This window comes from Sus scrofa, chromosome 9, assembly GCF_000003025.6.
Source record: "Sus scrofa isolate TJ Tabasco breed Duroc chromosome 9, Sscrofa11.1, whole genome shotgun sequence".
NCBI classification, from domain to species: domain Eukaryota; kingdom Metazoa; phylum Chordata; class Mammalia; order Artiodactyla; family Suidae; genus Sus; species Sus scrofa.
In genome coordinates, this window is record NC_010451.4 from 22,537,361 (window position 1) to 22,556,845 (window position 19,485).

At 36.7% G+C, this 19,485-nt stretch overlaps 1 protein-coding gene across 1 annotated transcript in view; it reads left to right on the forward strand.

Moving 5' to 3' along the window:
• Positions 1–19,485, forward strand: part of TYR (tyrosinase) — an 87,244-nt gene that overhangs the window by 20,314 nt on the left and 47,445 nt on the right. The window contains exon 3 of the mRNA NM_001025212.1: positions 17,114–17,261. Within this exon, the coding sequence (NP_001020383.1) occupies positions 17,114–17,261 (148 nt within the window). The remainder of the gene's footprint in view (positions 1–17,113; positions 17,262–19,485) is intronic.

The following is a 19,485-nucleotide window of genomic DNA, read 5'->3' on the forward strand; positions in this document are numbered from 1 at the left end:
GACGTTGGGATTAGTAGATGCAAATTACTACATTTAAAATGAGTAAATAACAAGGTCCTACTGTACAGCACAGGGAACTATATCCAATCTCTGGGATAGACCATGACGGAAAAGAATATAAAAAAGAATGTATACAAACAGAAACAGACTCAAAGATTTTGAAACAAAACTTATGGTTACCAAGGGGAAATGTGTTGGGGGGGGGATTAATTAGGAGGTTGGGACTGACACACATTACCATATATAAAATAGATAGGTAATGAGGAACCTACTGATAGCACAGAGAAATGTACTTAATTCTACTTCATAACCTATATGAAGAAAGAATCTGATATATTTATATATAACTGATATATTTTGCTGTACATCTGAAACTAACACAAACTTTTAAGTCAACCATACTCCAATACATTTTTTAAAAAGAATATACATATGTAATGGAGTTGATTTGCTGAACAGCAGAAATTGTCACAACACTGTAAATCAACAATACTTTAATAAAAATTTTTTAAAAATGAAAAAAAAATCTCAAACCAAAAAACTTCTGCACAGTAAAAGAAACTATCAATAAAATGAAAAGACAACCTATTGAATGGGAGAAGATATTTGCAAATTATATGCCTGATAAGGGATTAATATCCAAAGTATATAAAAATCATACAGCTCAACAACAATAAGAAAAAGAACCCAATTTAAAAATGGACAGAGGAACTGAATAGACATTTTTCCAAAGATGGCCAACAGGCACATGAAAAGATGTTCAACATCAGTAATAATTAGGGAAAGGCGACCAAAACCACAATGAGCTATCATCTCATACCTTTAGAATATCTCTTATCAAAAAAGGCAAGAAATCAAAAGTGTTGGAGAAGATGGGGAGAAAAGAGAACACTTTACACTGCAAGTGGGAATGTAAATTGGTTCAGACACTATGGAAAGCAGGAGATTTCTCAAAAAATTAGAGCTATCATATGATTCAGCTATTCCACTTCTGAGTATTTATGTAAAGAATATGAAACATTAATTTGAAAAGATATATGCACCCCTATATGTTCACTGCCGCATTATTTACAAGATAAGCAAACAACTAAAGTGTCCATCAGTGGATGAGAAATAAAGATGAGATAAACACACACACGTGTACACACAGGAATACTACTTAGCCATAAAAAAATAGGAAATTTTGCCATCTGCAAAAACATGGATGGACCTTGCGAGTATTATACTAAATGACATGTCAGGTAGAGAAAGACAAAGACCCAATGATTTTCCTAAAAACAAATAAAAAATAAAATAAATGAACAAGCAAAACCAAAGGAAAACAAACAGGTAGATACAGAGCATAGACTAGTGCTTACGAGAAGGAAAGTGGTTGAAGGAGGGCAGAACGGATAAAGGGTTTCAGCTGTGTGGTGAAGGATGGGACAAAACTTTTGCTATAATGTATACAGAAGTTGAAATATAATGATGTACACATGCCACTTATATAATGTTATAAACCAATGTTACCTCACTGAATTTTAAAAAATAAATTCTTGATTTGTAAATCTCAAGGAATTTACTTACGAAAAATCTGGTTTTCAAACACAGCTACAAACACTACGGGTTAACTCACCTCCATCTTTTTGAGCGAATAATTTCATGCCAGAGACTATAAATATTTCATTCTTTCTCTACAGTTAAATTTAGGAGGACCAAGGTTATTTATTTATTTATGTAGGTATCAATTTCAGCAAAAATTTATATTATAGCTTTAGCTAGATCCAAGAGAATACATGTGAAATAGATGCTTATCTCCAATGCTGAGTATGTGATGAGATACCACTTTTCTCAAGATAAAAGCCATTCATGTGCTTTAAAAAAAAAGCTAAGTTTACAGCAGGGTATAACTGTAGGGAACACCATCCAATTTTGTTGTATGTGCTCTAGGGAATAAAATTATCATAAAATGTAATGTAAACGGTACTTCCTACGGTGATGTATCTTTACTGTATAAAATCTATTAAAAAGTAAAACAAAAAACTAATAGCTAACATTTACTGAGAGGATACTAAATGTTAGGTATTTCAGGACACAATTTACCTAACTTGTATCAATGGTATCCTAAGTAGTAAGTTCTATTTATTATCCTTACAGATTTAAAACAAAAAAGTCAAAAGGTGAAATCATCTGCTTACAGCAACACATATTATAAAAGCTGGGATCCAAAATCAATACCAAATACTGCACATAATCTCATTAGGAAGTGTTTAGAAACACCGTTAGGATACCATGATCCTTGAAGAGCAATTGTTACCAATGTAAATACGTATGGAAGCTTTTATTGCAGGACCATGCAAGGAGAGTGATGGCTCAAGACTTGAAACCAGCCCCTGCCCCGCCAGCGCCATATGGAAGTTCTGGGGCCAGGCAGCATCCAATCCAGGGCTGCGACCTACACCAGGGCTGCAGTAACACTGGATCCTTTAACCCATTTACTGGGCCAGGGATTGAACCCCTGCCGCCACAGCAACCTGAGCTTCTGCAGTTGATTCCTAACTCACTGTAACAAGGTGAAAACTCAGCAGCAAAGCCCTTTCAAAGTCAAAGTTTAACATATACACAGTACCTTATATAAAAGAGATAACTAACAAGGACCTACATAGGATAATCTACTCAATATTTTGTAATAACATAATATGGGAAAAGAATTTGCGAAAGAATGGATATCTATAAAACCGATTCACATTGCTGCTTACCTGAAACTAACACATTGTAAATCAACTACACTCCAATAAAATATTTTAAAAAGTAAAGGCAAGGTGAGAAAAGGACATGGTTAGTTGTTGCGAACTTCTTTTTCTTCTTAAGTTTTTGTCTTATTTGGGCTGCACCCATGGCATATGGAGGTTCCCAGGCTAGGGGTCGAATCGGAGCTGTAGCCACCGGCCTATACCGTAGCCAGAGCAACGCAGGATCTGAACCAGGTCTGCGACTTACACCACAGCTCATGGCAAGACCGGATCCTTAACCCACTGAGCAAGGCCAGGGATCGAACCTGGGTCCTCATGGATGCTAGTCAGATTTGTTTCCACTGAGCCTTGACAGGAACTCCTGTTGCAAACTTCTTAATGTTGGAGCCTTTGTTCTTGCAGCTGTCCACCTAGGTCAGGTCACAGTCAGGTCATAATGTTCCTCTAAACCTCCAACAAGACAAATATTATTGTTATTTTTTATCTAAAAATGTAATGCTCTTAAAGGTAACAGCTGGAGAAGGGGTGTATCCTTGGAGTGTCAGACCAGGCTCTGGCTCACCTGCTGGGCGGTTAGTGCCCGGCACTACCACAGGTCACCTCGGTGGTGGTGGCTCCTCTCTGTAGCACCGGGGCGCTCCCGCTGTCCCAGAGCTCTTAAAAGCCATGGTGCCCACCTTGTGGGTGGCCACGCTCTGAGGTGACTGCACTGGTGAAGGGAGCGAGCGCACAAAAGAGGGCCAAGGTCTGGTCCCTGGACTGTGACGGGAGGTTACCTCCGGCACCAATTTAAGCCCCGTCATGGCAGGCCGAGCAGGACGGCTGCGCACTGACGGCTGCGCACTGACGGCTGCGCACTGACGGCTGCGCACTGACGGCTGCGCACTGACGGCTGCGCACTGACGGCTGCGCACTCACCGCTGCGCACTCACCGCTGCGCACTCACCGCTGCGCACTCACCGCTGCGCACTCACCGCTGCGCACTCACCGCTGCGCACTCACCGCTGCGCACTCACCGCTGCGCGCCCGCCCCGCCCCGCCCTTATTACAGGATCCCTTGAACGTGAGACCTGAGACCTGCGTAAGTTATTTAACCTCACACTGCACGTCTTTTTCCTCTGTAACATAGAAATAACGTTTCTGTTGTGTCTACATCTGAGTGTTCATGTGAATTTCAAATAAGATAATGTTTGTTCAATGTGGTCAGCCTCTGTTAAATTAAGATGAAAATATTTTTGAGGATTTATTCAAAATATTAGAATTTTGTTATCTTTGGTCAATAATTTTACTTATTTATAATTTTTTTTCCGTCTTCTTGCCTTTCCAGGGCCACTTCCCGCGGCATATAGAGGTTCCCAGGCTAGGGGTCTAATCGGAGCTGTAGCCACTGGCATCCGCCAGATCCACAGCAACACGGGATCCAAGCGGCATCTGCGACCTACACCACAGCTCAGGCAACACCAAATCCTCAACCCATTGAGCAACGCCTGGGATCGAACCCACAACCTCATGGTTCCTAGTCGGATTTGTTAACCACTGCGCCACGACGGGAACTCCCTTGGTCAATAATTTTAACCCAAACTCTGTTTCTTTTTCTTTGTCATCCTTTTAGTAAATTTAGAATCTTGTGGCAGTGACCTCACAGTCGGTGACTTAAACGGTAGAAGCTTTGAAAACTTGTGAACTTGGAATGATAACTTTAGTACTTAGATAAGTAGAAGAGACTGTATTGCTAAAAAGGATGTTTTCATAAATACTTGAAATATGGTAATGAATCAGGAAAAGAACCGTCACCCAAAGTATCGCCCAAAGCAACTGTGTTTCTGAGGATTCCTTCTAAGATTCCACATGCCATTAGTTTCATGGGATATTGCTGAATTAGACTGTTCCCTCCTTCTGTTAAGATATTGTAAGAATGAAAATCTGAATAAGGTGGCTTTTAAAAGATAGATATTTATTTTGCTGTCATGAAACATTGCAGAAGTAAACTGGTAGTGCAGTTCTATGGTCCTCAACGCCCAGCCTCCATCTCCAGTTCTTCATTCGCATGTCCTCATCTTAATCAATAGGAAGAATACAAAGTGGGGAAGGGAGTACTTGCCTATTCCTCTTTAAAGACCAAGGTTGGAAGCGTCTCTCTGCAATTCTATTTTATCCCCATGGTCAAACAGCCGTGTCACACTTAGCTAACAGTCACACTTAGCTCTAAAGGGAATTTGGAAAATGTTCTCGCTAGGTTGTAACCATGTGCTTGACATTTAGTGTATTCAGGAAAAAGAGGAGAATTGGTATTTGTGAGGAAAGTAGCAGTTTTTGTCACCATCCCTTTTCCTAGTGTTTGTTGAAATGTGCAAATTAAAGTCATACCCCTTTACCCTAGTATTCTGCCTGATACGTTTCATATAAAACAACATTTATTCTGTAATGGGAAATGAAGTGTCGAAATACTCTTTTATTCCCAACTTTTCACCTTATTCAACTTGTGAACATTTATTTTATAACTTAGGAAACTGGGATGTATCAGAGTGTCATGCTAGGATGTTAGTTAGACTGACTGTGTTCCCTTCAAACTCATATATTAAAAGCCTTTTTCTTTTCCAACATGATGATATTAGAACCTAGGCCTTTGGGATTTAATTATGATTAGATGAGGTCATGAGGGTGGAGCTCTCATGAATAGGATTAGTGCCATTATAAGAGTCGCAACAGAGGTTCCCTCCCCTCTCTGCTCTCTACCATGGGAGGATACCACCAGAAGTCAGCAGTTTGCAACCTGAAAGAGGGCTCTCCCCAGAATTTGACCATGCCGACACCCTAATTTCTGACTTGCAGCCTCCAAAACTGTGAGGCTCATACCATGTCCAGTTGGATGTTCATGGTTGGTGAGTGGCCTTTTACATGGCCCTTTTAGTGACTCTGCTATCCCCCAGCTTTCTGATGGATCTTCTCCATCTTCTGGGAGATAAGCAGAGTGTTTGGAGGGTTCTAGAGGAGTAATATAGGCGTCAAGCCTGGAAGTCGTCTATCTACCTTCTGCTCACATTCCATTTTCCACAGTTCATTCCCAGGCCCCATCTAAATATGAGTTTGGTTGTGCATTAGGAATTTGAGGAACGGGTTTTGTGAACATATTAAATGGATGTGTGTTAGGGATTTCTGTTTGAGCCTTTTCAGTTTTTTCCCCTCTAGGATCCAGTCTTTGCTGGGAGTCTTAGTTTTTGGCTAGGATGCCTCACTTTGAATCTTCAATTCTTGAAGAGAAAAATAATTGATTTTCTCCCATTTGCCATTATTTTCTTTTCTCCCTTTTCTATAATTTTCCCATTCTATCTCATTTTGCACCAAATATTAAAAGGCCATGAAATTCTGTTTCACCTAGCCATTCCATCTTCTTCTTTCCCAGTGGCACCTACGAAAATATATTCTGCAATTTGTGGGTAATTATTTCTATAAAAATGCTTTGTTTGAATGAAGAATTGCCTGTCTCTTCTCTCCTAACGTCAGTTATCATGCCCTTCATACTGAGCAATACCAGAACTATTTTTTTTTTTTAATACAAACCACCCAGGACTCTCTAAATAATTATTACATCAGGAAAATATTGAGAGAATCACATATTAAATGAAAGCGTAAGAGCCAAATTCAGGGTCATGATCCATTTCACTCAGTCATAAGCTGTGAAACATTATGGGCATGTTCCAAATTTTTTTAGTTTAACTGATTTTAAAATTGCAAACTGGAGTTACATGTTTTAGAAAGAAAAGAAAATATCCCACATAGGTTTATTTAACATATGTTTATAAAGCACCTACTGTGTGCAGACTTTGTGCTACACTAGGAATAACCAATGAATATGATACAGATCCTTCTCTCTTGGAATTTACAGTCTAACTAAGCACTGGACCATGAGTAAGTAATTATAATCCAAAGGAAATAAATGATTAAAAAGAGGGAATTATACAGGGGCCTAGCCAAGTGTTTATTGTCAGAGGAACTCAACATCTCTCTGTAGTTAAAAACAACTGCTGGAGTTCCCATCATGGCTCAGCATAAACAAATCTGGCTAGCATCCAAGAGGACGCAGGTTTGATCCTTGGTCTTGCTCAGTGAGTTAAGGATTCAGCGTTGCTGTGAGCTGTGGTGTAGGGTCACAGATGCGGCTCAGACCTGCCATTGCTGTTGCTATGGTGTAGGCCAGAGGCTATAGCTCCAGTTTGACCCCTAGTCTGGGAACCTCCATATGCCATGGGTGCAGCCCCAAAAAGACAAAAAAAAAATATATATATATATATATGTGTGTGTGTGTGTATACACATACATATATATATATATATATATATATATATATATCCCTACTTTTTTAGTTCCTAAAAACCTCCTGCACCCTATCTTAGTTACTCCTCTCAGAAGGTAGCAAAATTACATCATCAACAGAGGAGGTTACACAACAAGTCTTCCAAATAGACAGTTTCAGAGGAAACAGAGTGGTGGTTAACAATCAGATTACCTGGGTTAAAATTCTGTTACTACTCACCAGCTGACTTTTGGTGACTTTAACCTACCTTTACTTGAGGTTCTTCATTTACAAAGTGAGGATAATCACAATACCTACCTATTGTTATAAAGATTACGTGATCTTTATAGATATCTGTAATTAACTTAGAACAGCCTCTGTAATGGAAAAGTTTCATTAAATAATAAAGTCACTGTCTTGCATGCTAATGCGCAGTCTAATTTTCAAGCTCCATATAGAAACCAAATTCTAAATAATGGAGTAGATGAGTATTTGAGACCTCTGGTGGACAAGATGTTTCAGAACAGCATTAGTTCTAAATGGAGCCAATATCCAAAGTATAACAAAATAATAGTACTTTCTACTTAGAATGCCTCTTAAAAGCAACCTTTGAGATGCAATTATATCTATAGTCTACAGATGTTTCAAATTCAGTAAGGAATTAAATTTAACAGAATGTAAATATCTGGCCTTAAGTATTGGTGGCACTACCAAGGAATTCCAACCTTCTTTGTGTTTTATGACAGCAATCTGATTGATCCTGCTGACTGCATGCATGTGAAGTCCTGTGATAGGAAGCTTGTAAGGCACTCATGCAAAAGAGGAGGGAGAGTGAGAACCTCCATAATAGGGCCACCTCTATCCTGAAAGAGCATATTATAGAAAACTGGGCTGAATAAGATGCCTCAGGTTTTTTTTTTTCTTTTCGATTTTTTTTTCATGAAAAGAATTAAAACAAGGATACTCTTGAAACTAGAAAAAAAAGAGCTGTTGTCACCTGAATGATTTTATATTTTAGTACAACTAATAGTGCTCCACCAACTAAGAGAGTGTAACAGAATGATTAAGAGCAGAAATTTGTCAGGTAATTAGTCCAAGTCCCGGCTGTGCCACTTAGCTGTTGAGCGACCTTGGATAAACCACCTAGCCTTGTTGAGCATTAGTTTCACAACCTGAAAGTTGCTTTAATGGTATCTTATTTACAGAGTTCCTATGAAAATTATGTTCCATATGAATATAATGAAACAGCCTAATGCTGACCACATAGGTATTGAAAGTATAGTAATAGCAGTGATTTTTGTTGCTAAGTGGAGATTAAGTAGTAATAAAGAGAAATAAGAAAACTTATGAATCATATTTCCATTTATAATTAAACTGTGACAATAAGGCTTTGTGATTTGTTAGCAGAGGAAAGACCCTATTTGAAATTGAGGGTTTATAAATGCAAACACACCTCTGAAAAATTCGAACATGTTTTCAAGTGATTTCAATCAAAGCATCTTAAAAATAATTATCCTTATTTTAATATAAGTAGAATCTTTATTAATTATACTTCTCTGAACTAACTTTATGTTAATTTCTTCATCCATGAATATGTATGCCCTCATTATACATTCACATCAATAACCCTGATACACAAATTTATAGATATGAGAGATAAGAAAAACAGAATGACATAGAGGGAAAAGCACAGGATTTAGAATGAGATGATTGATACGGTTTTGGCAGTAGCCATTAAGAAGACACGTGACATTTAATATGTCACCTAGATTTCCCAATCCCCATATCTTCATTTGTAATATAAGCATGTTGATATTTACTCTCATCTTCCTTACATAACATCCAAAGGTGTGATGACATATTTGTTGTGAGAGTTGACAGTATCTTTTCTCAACTCTTTATTCAATTACATCAGGTAGATACCCTGAAATTAACAATCATGGGAATAGTTACACCGTGGAAACTGACGGATGCTACAAATCAACATATTCTCCACCACCATTCATATTTTCCCTCTGAAATCTGCTTATTAATCTGTTGCTAGTGTACTTCTGAGAAAGTCAAATGAGAAAATGTGCCGGAAAGTGTTTTGTGAACTATAGCATGTAATGCAAATATGTTATAATATTCACTATGGAAAATTATAGATGGAGCATCTGTGACTTGCATATGAAAATGTCATTAAATGATCTTGTCTAATTAAAAAGCAAAGGCATAAATGAGCTTGTAGGACACATTTAAATTATTTAATTGACTTGTGTATTCTAGAAATGCCCTGTCTAATCAAACCAATAAAGGGATGTTAGAACTTTTGCAGGTTGACTAACCATCCTTATTTGCCCAGGACCATGGGGTGTCACAGGATTAGAATGAACTATATCATTTTCAGTTTCCAGCACAAAATGAAAACACCTTGTTCAAAAATTAATGGACTTCCCTGGTGGCTCCGTGGGTTAAGGATCTGGCAATGTCACTGCTGTGGTGCCATGTCGACTCCTGGCCTTGGCAGGCACAGCCAAAAAAAAAAAAAACTTAAAAATTTCAAGATAGTAAGAGCAAGCATTAAACCAAGTATGGATAGGTCTGGGTGGGGAACACTCAGTTGCATGCTTATGAAGCTGGCTGTATCTAGGACTTTCAGTGCTAAAATCAGAACAGTCTGGGGCAAACAGGGACTACTTTCCTTCAAAAATAGTTAGCGTTAATATTAATATATTATCAAAGTTTTTGCACCAATGAAATATACCACTTGCATCAGGGACTATCAATTCAGTCATAAGTAAGAACAGGGAAGAGAGAGAGCTTGAATAACATTTTGTATATAAAGATCTTTGCTTGTTTCAGTCTCTGCAGTTTAGTGAGCTCAGTGACTCTGCTCTGACTCCTGAGTCTTCCCAACACACAACTCTAATCTTACAATATAGAAAGATTTTGTGAAATTTTACCTTGAAACAACTTCCAGATAAATTTTAAAGGAAGAATGGACCATTATTCTTAATGTGTAAGATCACTTTATAGCTATCTTTATAAATTGGAGATAAGAGCTAAGAAATGTTGAAAAAAATCACTGGGTGATATAAGTCATGTATATACTTTGGATTACACACATGTAATCATTTTCTTTACAAACATACATAATACACACATATACTCACACATTGATGTTACCAAGAGGAGAAATTAGTCTGATGTTTAAAATAATAAACAATTTAAAGTGATAACATGAAATAATTCTGTTGCTCTTTTTTATTGAGTTTATGGCGATGACTGTAATTATGACTGATTCACCATTGTCTTTATAAAACAATGAGTATAATTCCATCAGAGTTTCTCTAATGGAAACTGCAGTGTCCATTACCTGGAAGACTTGTTAAGACAAGCTGTGAATCCCAGTGACTTTCTGATTCAGTAGTTCTTCGGTAGGGCTAGTGTATTTGTATTTCTAACGAATTTATAGAAGCCGCTACTGGCTCTGGGAACAATATTTTGAAAACCACAGAATTTGTGGAGCATTTGCGACCTTAACTGTCACCTAAAATTATATGGTCCGAAACAATCATCCACCACTCTCTTTGCTTCATTGCTCTGTGCTCCATACAGAAGGAAATATGTGAAGGAAACTGTTACTCCAAAAATGTCCTGAGTCAAATTAAAAGTATTTTCTAATAAATGTAAATGCTAATTAATTATATCTATAGCTGTGGAGCTAGCACTTTGAGAAAACTTGAAATTGGAGTGAAAGTTAATGTTACCATTATACCTAGCTAGGGACTTGCTTAGACCCAAGGATCTTTTTTGATCTGCAGTATCATATTTCTGCTGCAAGTAGTTTAAATTAAAAGCTTTTTAAAAGTACTCATCCATTAAATACAAACTCATAAAATCATTGTGTGTAACCTTCTGAGGCTATGCATTTCATAGTTCTAGAATAAAATTGCACATTAGGAGAATGAATTAGAGGGAATATAGCCAGGGGGGTCTAAGTGTCCCTTTACCCTTTACTTCAATCTTTGGATGCACGAGTGTGCCTTTTTCTATCTTTTTTTAGGTTTCTGGTCTCCAGTTATATCTCTGAAGCTCTATGAAATGTTATAAGAGGTTAGAGATGCACTTAAAATTGAATAAAATAAATGTACTCTGTTCTGAAGATTTAACTATGTACTTTTTCACATTTCAAATTCCAACAAGCGTGATAGAGTGCAACATCTGCAGCCCAGCTTCCTAGAAAGGAACATACTGAATTAAATAAGATGGCATATGTGAAAATGCCTACCCAGTGCCTGCTATGTAGTAGTTGCTCAATTTTGTTCAACATCATTTTTAAGGGTATAGTTGGAACAGTTATCGGTATGAAAAATATTTCATGGCAGACATTCATGATGTGGAACTTTAAAGAAGAAGCACTTTAGGCTGTCAGAATGTAGAAGGAGAATATTTCAGTGAAGGAAATAATTTACTCAGAGGTAAAGTTTTTAAAGTGTGAGTTCAAGTTTAGAGGATAGAGAGAGATTTTGCCTAAATCAGTGAATTTCAACCCTGGTTGCATATTAGAATCACCTGGGGTGTTTTTACAATTCCAAATGCCTGAGCCCCACTCTGTACCAATTAAATCTGAATCTCCAGGGGTCAGAGATAGGCATCAATAGTAATAAAATAAAATAATAAAAAAAACCCAAAAAACCAACAACCAACCAAACACAAAAACTCTCCAGAGTGCTATTGGGGGAAAAACAAAAGAGAAAAAGATCTGGATTGACAAGTTGAAGTTTCCTGTTGTTATCATCAGCCTGAAACTGTGTTTATTAATTTCCCACAGGAATGTAGCACGCAGACTTGAAGGCATAACACAGAGTAATTTGGGCAACTGTCATTGCCCTTCACAAAGAACTTGGAGCCATTTTGGCATCTGTGACTGCTAACAAGGTCCCTGCTGGCTTATTAGACTTTCCATCCATGGGGAATCCTTGGACAAGAGAGGCAATAACACATTCTGTGCCTTGCTGATATTCAAGGGATGAAAATAGCAAGTCAGTAAATTCATTTCATAGTGCAGGATAAAAAGAGGGTTTCAAGGTGTGTCAGCGAGTCAGTATAAATACTACCCTACTCTGGTACAGAAAAGAGTGTGGGATTTGAAATCAGAGCTATATTCAATTCCTTGATGGCCTGTTTCTAGCGTGGATTTAGGTGTGCTTTTATTTAACTTGTATAAACTTAAGTCTTCTCATCTGTAAAATTAGGACAATGATAATATTCATATCACAAGTAGCCCCGGGATTCAATAAGATTATGTACGTGAATGATATTTGAAAAGTTCGATGTATAAATAATTATTATTTGTGCCTAGAATTTCCTCATTGACTTTCTCTTCCAAAAGGAAATAAATCTCAGGAAGTAGGAGTTTCCGTTGTAGCTCAGTGGCTTAAGAACCCAGCATAGTATCCATGAGAACTTCCATATGCTCCAGAGGTGGCCATAAAAAAAAAAAAAAAAGAAGAAGAAGAAGAAAAAAAAAGAAAAATAATTCTCAGCAAGAGAAACTACTGATGTAATTTCTATTTTTTTGGTGATTTACCAGCCCCGCCTCCAAAAAATGAATTGTGTAAAGAAGTAAAATAGCAAATAATTTATTCACATTTTTATATTTGTCACATCCATGACATTTTCTCAATTTTGCCACTTAACAAGTGGCAGAGTAGAGCTCTTCAAAGGTCCTTTGTAGATTTTATGGAGAGAAATGTTATCTTTCCTACTCCCAGTCTTCATAGGAGGATATTAGTGAAGGATTAAGTATTTTTTTTCAAGCCTGATATTTCTTTTTATTGAAGTATAGTTGCTGTACCATATTATGTGTTTACAGGTATTCAACACAGTGATTCCTAATTTTTAAAGGTTATATTCCATTTATAGTTATCATTAAATATTGACTACATTCCCCTAATATCTCCTTGTAGCTTATTTTATACCTAATAGTTTGTATCGCTTTTTCCCCTCCCTCAATATTTCCCCTCCCTCCTTCCCTCTCCCCACTGGTAACCACTAGTTTTTTCTCTATATTTGTGAGTCTGCTTCTTTTTTGCTATATTCAGTAGTTTGTTGGAGTTTTTAGATTCCACATATGTGATATTGTACAGTATTTGTTTTTCTCTGTCTGACTTATTTCACTTAGCATAATGGCCTCCAAGTCCATCCATGTTGCTTCAAATGGCTAAATTTCATTCTTGTATATAGCTGGGTAGTATTCCATTATGTGTGTGTGTTTGTGTATACACACCACATCAAGAAGTATTTTATGTGTACTTTTCTTTTAAATGCAGAGATGTGCAATGCTTTGTTTTTGACTAGGAAATACTTCTACTTTTGAGACATTTGCAGTCTATTTTAAGAGATGATATACATAGTTCATTTAAAATTGTTAATGTATTCAGATTGTCTGTATTAGCAATCTGTACTTATTACAAAGAGGTTGGGTATTTGTTCAACCTGAACCTTTGAACTGTTTCTGAGCACAGAACACAATATATTCTGACAAACCCCATGTGCTTCTTATTCAGATGTCCTTCATAAGAACATTGGAGACTTCCCTAAGTTCAGCATCTGGCAAGTTAGCAAAAGAAGTTGAGCAAAGGAACACTAGCCTTGCTGAAAACACTCTTAGAACGGCGATCCTAGTTTCTAGGATAAACCATAAGCATCTAATGTTGACTGAGGCAGGTTTCTGCAGAGAAGTGGAGTTCAAGAGGAGAGAGGTGTATGGGGCTGGGATGGACCCTGGTGGTGGAAATTTGTGGCAAAAGAGGCTTTTCTGCAACGGGAATGCCCCATATTCTTGGTTGGCAGTTCTCGTGATAGGCACATGTTTATCAAATGCAACAAGTTTATATAAATGCTAGCTACCATTCAGGAAGCATTCATTTTGTGCCAGATTCTATACTAGGTGCATCATACCTGCTATCAAAATTAATCCTCACCAAAACAGTAGATAATGGGCATTAATTATTCTTTCTCTTACAATGAAGAAACTGAGGCTCATAAAATATAACTTGACAAATGTACTACTTTTGTAATAACACAGAATTTAAACCCAGGTTCCTTAGCTCTGAAGATCTCTTCTCTACAGCCGTATCTTCAAATTGGGATAGACACACTAGTATAATTTCACTGACTTTCTAAAGGGTACAGGGCACAGAGTTTTAAGGAAGCTTATTTCCAGATCTTCCTCCCAACTCTACTTTTCTAAAATGAATCTGAATGAGAAGATTCCTGAAGGTTTGCCTTTACCACCTACCCTTGCACAACCTCCCTTTGACTTTTCAGAAGAAAGCGTACCTCTGACCAATACTGAATCCATTCTTATCACAGAACATTCCCAGAAGGAACAAAAACTCACAAAGTACCAAACAAGTGGAGAACTCAAAATATTAGTGCCAGTGTCACTGAAGTGAATGAATTTAATGAATAGATAAAAAGGTCTTGAAAGTCAGGTGCTTTAAATAGATTCATAATTTATAAGATTGCTTTCATTGAAGAATTCTTGATTGAGTTGTCATTGATGGATCAGACTATTTTGATGCTGAATCAGTTATGTCATTTTTGGCATATATAACTAAAAAAAGTTCAAGTAATTAGGTGAAATTCCTATTAAATCCTTTCATTATCTAGTTTTTTTATGAGAATGAAGTCTTTAAGGACTTAATTTATTTTTTAAAATTTAAAATAGAAAATGTGCTAAGCCTTATCCTTTCTATCAATGAATAATATCCATCGATACATGCAATATTTTTTAATTCATAATCTTTCATAAATGTTCAGAAGTAAACTTTCAATAAAATTTTACTTATATACTTAATGGCTTATTTTGTAAAATAATGTTTGTCATTTTAATAAGTTGTATATTACCAAAAACTTTAATGATAATAATCCAGAACATTAATGGCCACAGTAAATTTTTTAAAGTAATTTTAATTTTTATACCTTTTTTGTTGCAGAAAGGTTTGAAAGACTGATGCGTTTTTAAGAAATATTTCAAGCATAACTTTATAACATTTACATATAATGCTATGGGAAAATAGTATAAAAACATAAGATGAAGTGAAAAAAGGAAAGCCTATAAAACTTCAGACTATAATAGATAAGTTTGTTTAGGTACTTTTGATATGGATGATGGTGACTATCAAATCATTATGGTGGATGCATTTTTATAAAGTGATATTAAATTTTTATTTTAAAATGTATGCTATTTGCAGCATCTATCCCTGAACTTCTATCTTCTGAAACTGTTTACAATTATGGTTAAAGCAATTCAGAATCTACTTAAAATTATGTGAGAGCATACATAGAGCATGGTTTTAAAACTTTTATTTGGTGTTGCTCAAGGATAAAAGCTTACAGACCATTGCTCTGCCGAACTTTTCCTTCCATGATATGTGATTAATTGCTAATAGGAAAGACAGTAAACCAGTGCATTCAAGAGCTTAAGTTCTGGAATAAAACTTGTGTTCCAACCTTAACTTCTCTTATTTGCTTTTTAATCTTAGACAGGTTACCTAAGCTCTCTAAACTCCTTTATCCAAATCTACATAATGGAGATTATGAGGCTCCCTAATTTGTAGAATCATTCTGATGGTTATATGAAATTAATCATATTAAACTTTTAGAAAAATTCCTGCACATAGTAAGTGCCTTGTATATTCAGTCATAAAAGTTGTCTTAGACAAGAGGTTTCAGAGGCAAGAGAAGTGTATGTCCTTGGGCTAAGATGCTGGAGGGAGTCAGGCTTGGTCTCTGAGAATGAGTGCAAAAAGCTCAAAAAGGGAAAAAATCATCAGCTGAGGGGGCAGAAATACTGTGAGCCGCAGTGGTGGGAGGGCTTAAAGCATCAAATGTGAAAATCAAGGGTTGCACTTTGAAAATGAAGAGGGTGACAACAAAATAATCCTAATTGTGTGAAATGAAGCTAGAGTTCCACTGCCCAAGACCTAATGCCTTCCCTGTTTCTATCCTACTTTTTCTAAAAAAAAAAAAAAAAAAAAAAAATCATAGTCTTACAGTTTCTGTTTTCTTGATATTTCAGAATTTTGAAATTCAATATGCCTTGGCTGTATTCCCTTTAGTTGGCTTCTACTTACTCTTTAACTCTGTTACTCCTGCTTCTTTGGTTCTAAATCTGAGTTCTACTTCTGTTTTATGTTTTCCCTGAATGGATTCTAGCATGATATCATATGCTACCTCTTCCCTGGGAGTAAGTGGGAAAGAACACAAAACATTAAGAGCTCAGGTGTTGAAATCTAATTGATATGGGCTAAAATCCCAACTCTACCACTACCTGTGTAGGCTTGGGAAACTCAGAACTTCTCTGAGCCTCAGTATTTTCTTCTTTCCAAAGGGGATAATTTCTAATCAAGAAACTTACTAACAAAGGCTGTAGGACTTATGTTGTAAAAAGCAATAGCTCGATTAACATTCAGAGTAGTAACTCATTATAATTATTATTCCTAATGCAATGAATGGAGTCATTTAATGGAGTCCTGCTTAACTTATGAAATACGTATTTTGCAAAATCAAACATATTACCTGATGACCTCCAGACTGTTGCAAATGAGTTGTAGTGTTGAAGGTCACAAATTTTATGCTTTCTCTGGAGCCAGAAAAATATTAAAAGTAACCACCAGAAATGGAACGCAAAGGGACACATAAAGACTGGAAATCTTTGTTTCCAAGTGATGTTACAGAGTGAAGCCAGAGTGACTGTGCTGATTATTGTAAAAAGGTCTTATTACTTTTAAGGATCTAAAGGAGGAATAATAGGCAGAAGCAACAGAATGGAACACAGATTAGCTCAGCCTATTCCATCTTGTTAATCAATCTATTTTGATCAGATTAACACCGTTCAACTCTACAAAGATTTATTAACTACCTACTGGGCATCTAGAATGTAAAGAATCCCGATACAGAGTGAATGTTGTCATTGATTTCATTATTTTGAGTAAGGCTTTCAATTGTAGTTGTAAACCAAATGAGAAAATCACTTAGATTTTCAATCATTAAGACAAACTAATTTTTTTTTCAATTTTCTTTTTGCCAACAGGATTTGCTAGCCCACTGACTGGGATAGCAGATGCCTCTCAAAGCAGTATGCACAATGCCCTGCACATCTACATGAATGGAACCATGTCCCAGGTACAGGGCTCTGCCAACGATCCCATTTTCCTTCTTCATCATGCATTTGTTGACAGGTTGGTTGACACTTCTTCATAAATTATGTGGTTATTGGTTTTACATGTAGTGACTGTCAAGAAGATATATGAAAAGCCAACAGGGACATAAAAAAGGGGTCAACATCACTAGTCATAATGAAAATGCAAATTCAAACCAAAAATGAGATACTACCTCATGTCTGTTAGAAAGGCCATCATCAAAAAGACCGGAGATAAATGCTGGCCTGGACGTGGAGAGAAGGGAGTCCTTGTACACCACCAGGGAGATTGGAAACTGGTGTGACCACTGAGGAAAACAATTTGGAGGATTCTCAAAAAATGAAAAGGAAAACTGCCATATGATCCAGGAATTCCAATTCTGGGAATATATTCAAAGAAAACAAAACACTAACTTGAAATGGACGCCCCCCCCCGCCCCCCACACACACAAGTTCATAGCAGCATTATTTTAATGAGCAAGACCGGGGAACAACGTAAGTGTCTGTCAGTGGGTGAATGGATGAAGTTGTCACCATCTCCACCTCACTCATGTTCCCAGGAACATGAATATAATATCAAATAAGTAAGTGAGCATTAGCTTGAAAGCTTATTAGGCAGACTTTTATTGCCTTCCTAGCAATTCTAATGTAAGAGTTAAGGAATATCCATGTCAAATCAGTTTTTAAGTATATAAGCATCAAAATTATGATAGCATATAACATCAAAACCATAAAACCTATACATAAAGGAGGGAAGAAGAGTGTTTGGAAAAAACATCTTAGAGAAGATAGATTATACTGTTTTTACTAAGCCGTTTTTATAGCACATGGTCCTTGTGAATTTTTGGCATTTTTTAAAAATCTTTAGTGCCATCCCATGAACTTTAAAGAAACCTAGATTTCCTAGATACTTTGATGTTCCAGGCAAGGAATATGCAAACTGTGGCTTATAGGCCAAATCTCCTACCTTACTTGGAACTTAAGGTTCTATTGGAACAGAGCCACAGTCATTCATTTACATAAAGTCTATGGCTGCTTTCACGCTACAGTGGCAATGCTGAACCAAGACCATATGGCCCACAAAATAGAAAATATTTTGTTTCTGGCCCTTTACTGAAAAAGCTTCCTAACCCATACCAAACCACAGAATTTCATATTTATATGCCAGGTAAGAAAAAAAGGTTGATCTTTAGCTAGTCCTCCTGTAGAAAAATGCTATAATTTAATCCAGGATCTGGAGGCATTTTTTCTTAACAGAGATAAAGCTATTAGAATCCACTCTTCCCACCTTTGAAAATTAAAAATTTCTCTTTTCTCAGAAGTCTCTGTTAATCCTGTCTTACTATTAGATATCTGTATAATGACCAGAGTAAATCAAAAATAATAAGCAAATGTCCAATAGTTTCTCATTCAGCCCACATAGCCAAGCTAACGAAGATTCTGGGGATGGAGAGGGAGGAAAAAGCATCATTATAAAGAAGGAGAGATCTGTGGATTGCCACAAAATACAGAGGCATCTGAGCCTTTCTTTCAGGTCTCTTCTTACACAGACTCATTTCTCCAATTTACTGATGTTCAATTATCCTTATACTCACTCAATAAGTATGCAAATGTACTTATTGAGCACTTCCTGTGTGCTGAGTACATTACCGTGAATATTCATTACTGCAGCTATGCTTTCCAAATCTGGAACATATTTTCCTTAAATTATCTAATTTGTATTAGACTCTTCAAGACTCATTTTCATTTTTAGCTCCTCCATAAAGAATGGCTAGACCCTGCCCCAATCCAAAACTCTCTCTCCCCTCCCAGGGTGTGCTGGGGCCCGCCCAGAGTGGCTAGCAAGATCAAATTACATACCTATTTTCCCAGCTTTACATTCAATGACCTCAAGTTGTAGCTTGAAACCAGCATCGGTGGGAGTGTTTACACCAGGAAACTGGCAAATGCTACAAAGTGAGGCCTTTACTCTCAGAGAGCTGGCTGTTAAAATAATGGCCAGCACACTGCTGCTCCCATCTATTAACTCAAAGCACATTCTCTACTTCTTATTTTGGACACATTATTTATATAGTTCTTATTGATTATGTTACTCACTTCTGCTTTGTCTCCACCACTAATCCGTGAGCTGCTTCCTGGCAGGGCCCATGCCTTGAATTATATTTGTTTTTCTCACAGTGATTTGTCTAGCATGTAATTAGTAGATGTATAATAAACTTCTATCAAATAAATAAATGATTGAAAAAAACCTTAACAAGTTACAT